The sequence below is a fragment of the Centruroides sculpturatus genome, unplaced genomic scaffold (assembly GCF_000671375.1).
Source record: "Centruroides sculpturatus isolate CEXI.00-Female unplaced genomic scaffold, Cexi_2.0 scaffold174, whole genome shotgun sequence".
Taxonomy (NCBI): Eukaryota; Metazoa; Arthropoda; class Arachnida; order Scorpiones; family Buthidae; genus Centruroides; species Centruroides sculpturatus.
Window position 1 is genome coordinate 722805 of NW_019384420.1, and position 2125 is coordinate 724929.

Here is a 2125-nt window from a genome sequence, read left to right on the forward strand (position 1 = left end):
TAATAATAAATATACAAAATAAGGCGTACGGCCACATACGCCCCCCCTACAAAAGTAATGTAACTTACGGTAATCTACTCTGCGATCTCATAGGTCGTACTGCCATTGTGGTGACTGGCTGGGCCTCATATCAGGATCCCTATCCTCTTCGAGTCTTTCAAGTTTGTTCTGTTGATCCTGGGGCTCAGATGGAGGGTGAATTGTTTGGTAGTTTGTGTCCATGAGTCCCATGCCTGATATATTCACAAATATCTTCATTGTTTGAATTGTTAATCGGTACTTTTTCTTCTGGTTTCGTGAGACGTCTGTTACACTCTCTTTTTTTTTGCGTCTTTATACATTGGAAAATAACATTGTTTTAATCAATCTACATGCATATATATACCTGTTATTCTTACGATTATCACCAATTTCTACAGTGATGGGGCCTAGTTTACATGTAACCTGATAGGGTTATAGATACTTCGCTGAGAACTTCCCAGAGTTCTTATTTTTACCCTTACAAAGTAACCATACTCGTTGCCCCTCTTTCCAATTGTTCATTTCCCTATTTCGGTTGATACGTTTTCGATTATTAAAATTCCATTTCCTCCTTAGTTTGTAGGCAGCTTCCTGTACTGCCCTTAATCTATCTCTCAATTCCATTCCGTGGGGATTTTCCAAGCTGATATTCTGCTGTTCTGCTGGGAACGCATTAGGGAAGTGAGGGTCGAAGCCGTATAATAAAAAGGCCGGGATTTGTTAGTTGATGCATGGGTAGCGTTGTTGTATGCAAATAGTGCTGGTGATATAAAAGAGTCCCAATTCCTATCATTCCCCTCTGAAATGCAAGCCCCTCGATGTGGGTTCCTGTCCGTGGTGAGGGGACCTCCCAGAGATGGTTTAGAAACTCCTCTTTACCATCCCTGGGATCTGAACCCACGTGTTTGCCGTGCGTGGTGTCCTGTATGCCGGAAAGGGGGATCCTGGTAGTTGAGGGGCAACATAGCGTCCCCAACACACTGCTTTGGCCCCTGCTTCGGATAAACGGGAGGCTCAAATCAGGCTCCGTTTGAGTCAATTGGCTGGTCGTTGAGTCATTCTTGACCTCGGCTTGGAGTCAACCGATCGATGCAGACCGGGTGGACATGTCAGTCTAGATGTGCTCTTCTTGACTGCATTGTGAGGGTATAGCTCCTGGGAAACCCTGGTGTGACGGTCTATGGAAGTACTCCATGTGACGGCATCCCCTTGTTGGGCCCCATGGTGGGTGGGGTCACTAGGAGCTGAATTTTTTCTGTAATTATGGATTCAAAAAATTCAAAAAGTTCTTGTGCACCAACAACAAAAACAAACAAAAAAATCACCACTAATCCAGCGTACTTAGTAGTGCACGCAACCGGAGAAAAACCCTTGGCTAAAGCTTCTCCTTTTTTGATTCAAAAATTGTTTGAATCGACCATTGGACAGTTGAAAAAAATACAAAAATTAAGATCTGGAGATTTACTGGTGGAAACAGCTTCCCCACAACAATCGGCAAAACTTCTGGAAACAAAGACCCTAGGAGAAATGGAAGTCACTGTCACCCCACATGTGAGCCTAAACTCATCACGTGGGGTAATATCTGAGATTGATCTGATATCTGAAGATGAATCAGATATTCAGATTGGCCTTTCAGACCAAGGTGTCACTGCTGTCCGACGCATTTCCATTCGTCGAGATGGCAAGTTGATTCCCACCAAACACCTTATTTTGACATTTAATAAACCGACTTTGCCATCTGTTATTACAGCAGGTTATCTGCGCTGCCCAGTTCGCCCATATGTTCCAAATCCGCTGCGTTGCTTTAAATGCCAGCGATTTGGACATTCACAAACATCGTGCCGAGGGAAAAGCATATGCGCACAGTGCGGAACTGAAGGTCACGAGAGTACTGAGTGTACCACTACTCCGTGCTGTGTGAATTGCAAAGATGCCCATCCTGCCTACTCTCGAAAATGCCTAGCATGGCAGAGAGAGAAAGAAATCCAGCGAGTAAAAACCATTAACAACATACCATACCCGGAGGCTCGGCGAATGGTCACTCAAAGCACAGTAGTGAAACAGAAAACATTTGCTTCTGTGTTGAAATCCACAATGTCATGTG

At 44.2% G+C, this 2125-nt stretch overlaps 1 protein-coding gene across 1 annotated transcript in view; it reads left to right on the forward strand.

Moving 5' to 3' along the window:
* The first annotated feature begins 977 nt into the window (after positions 1 to 977).
* Positions 978 to 2125, forward strand: part of LOC111619357 — a 2749-nt gene continuing 1601 nt past the window's right edge. The window contains exon 1 of the mRNA XM_023361067.1: positions 978 to 2122. Coding sequence (XP_023216835.1) covers positions 1285 to 2122 — 838 coding nt within the window. The 5' untranslated portion in view covers positions 978 to 1284. The remainder of the gene's footprint in view (positions 2123 to 2125) is intronic.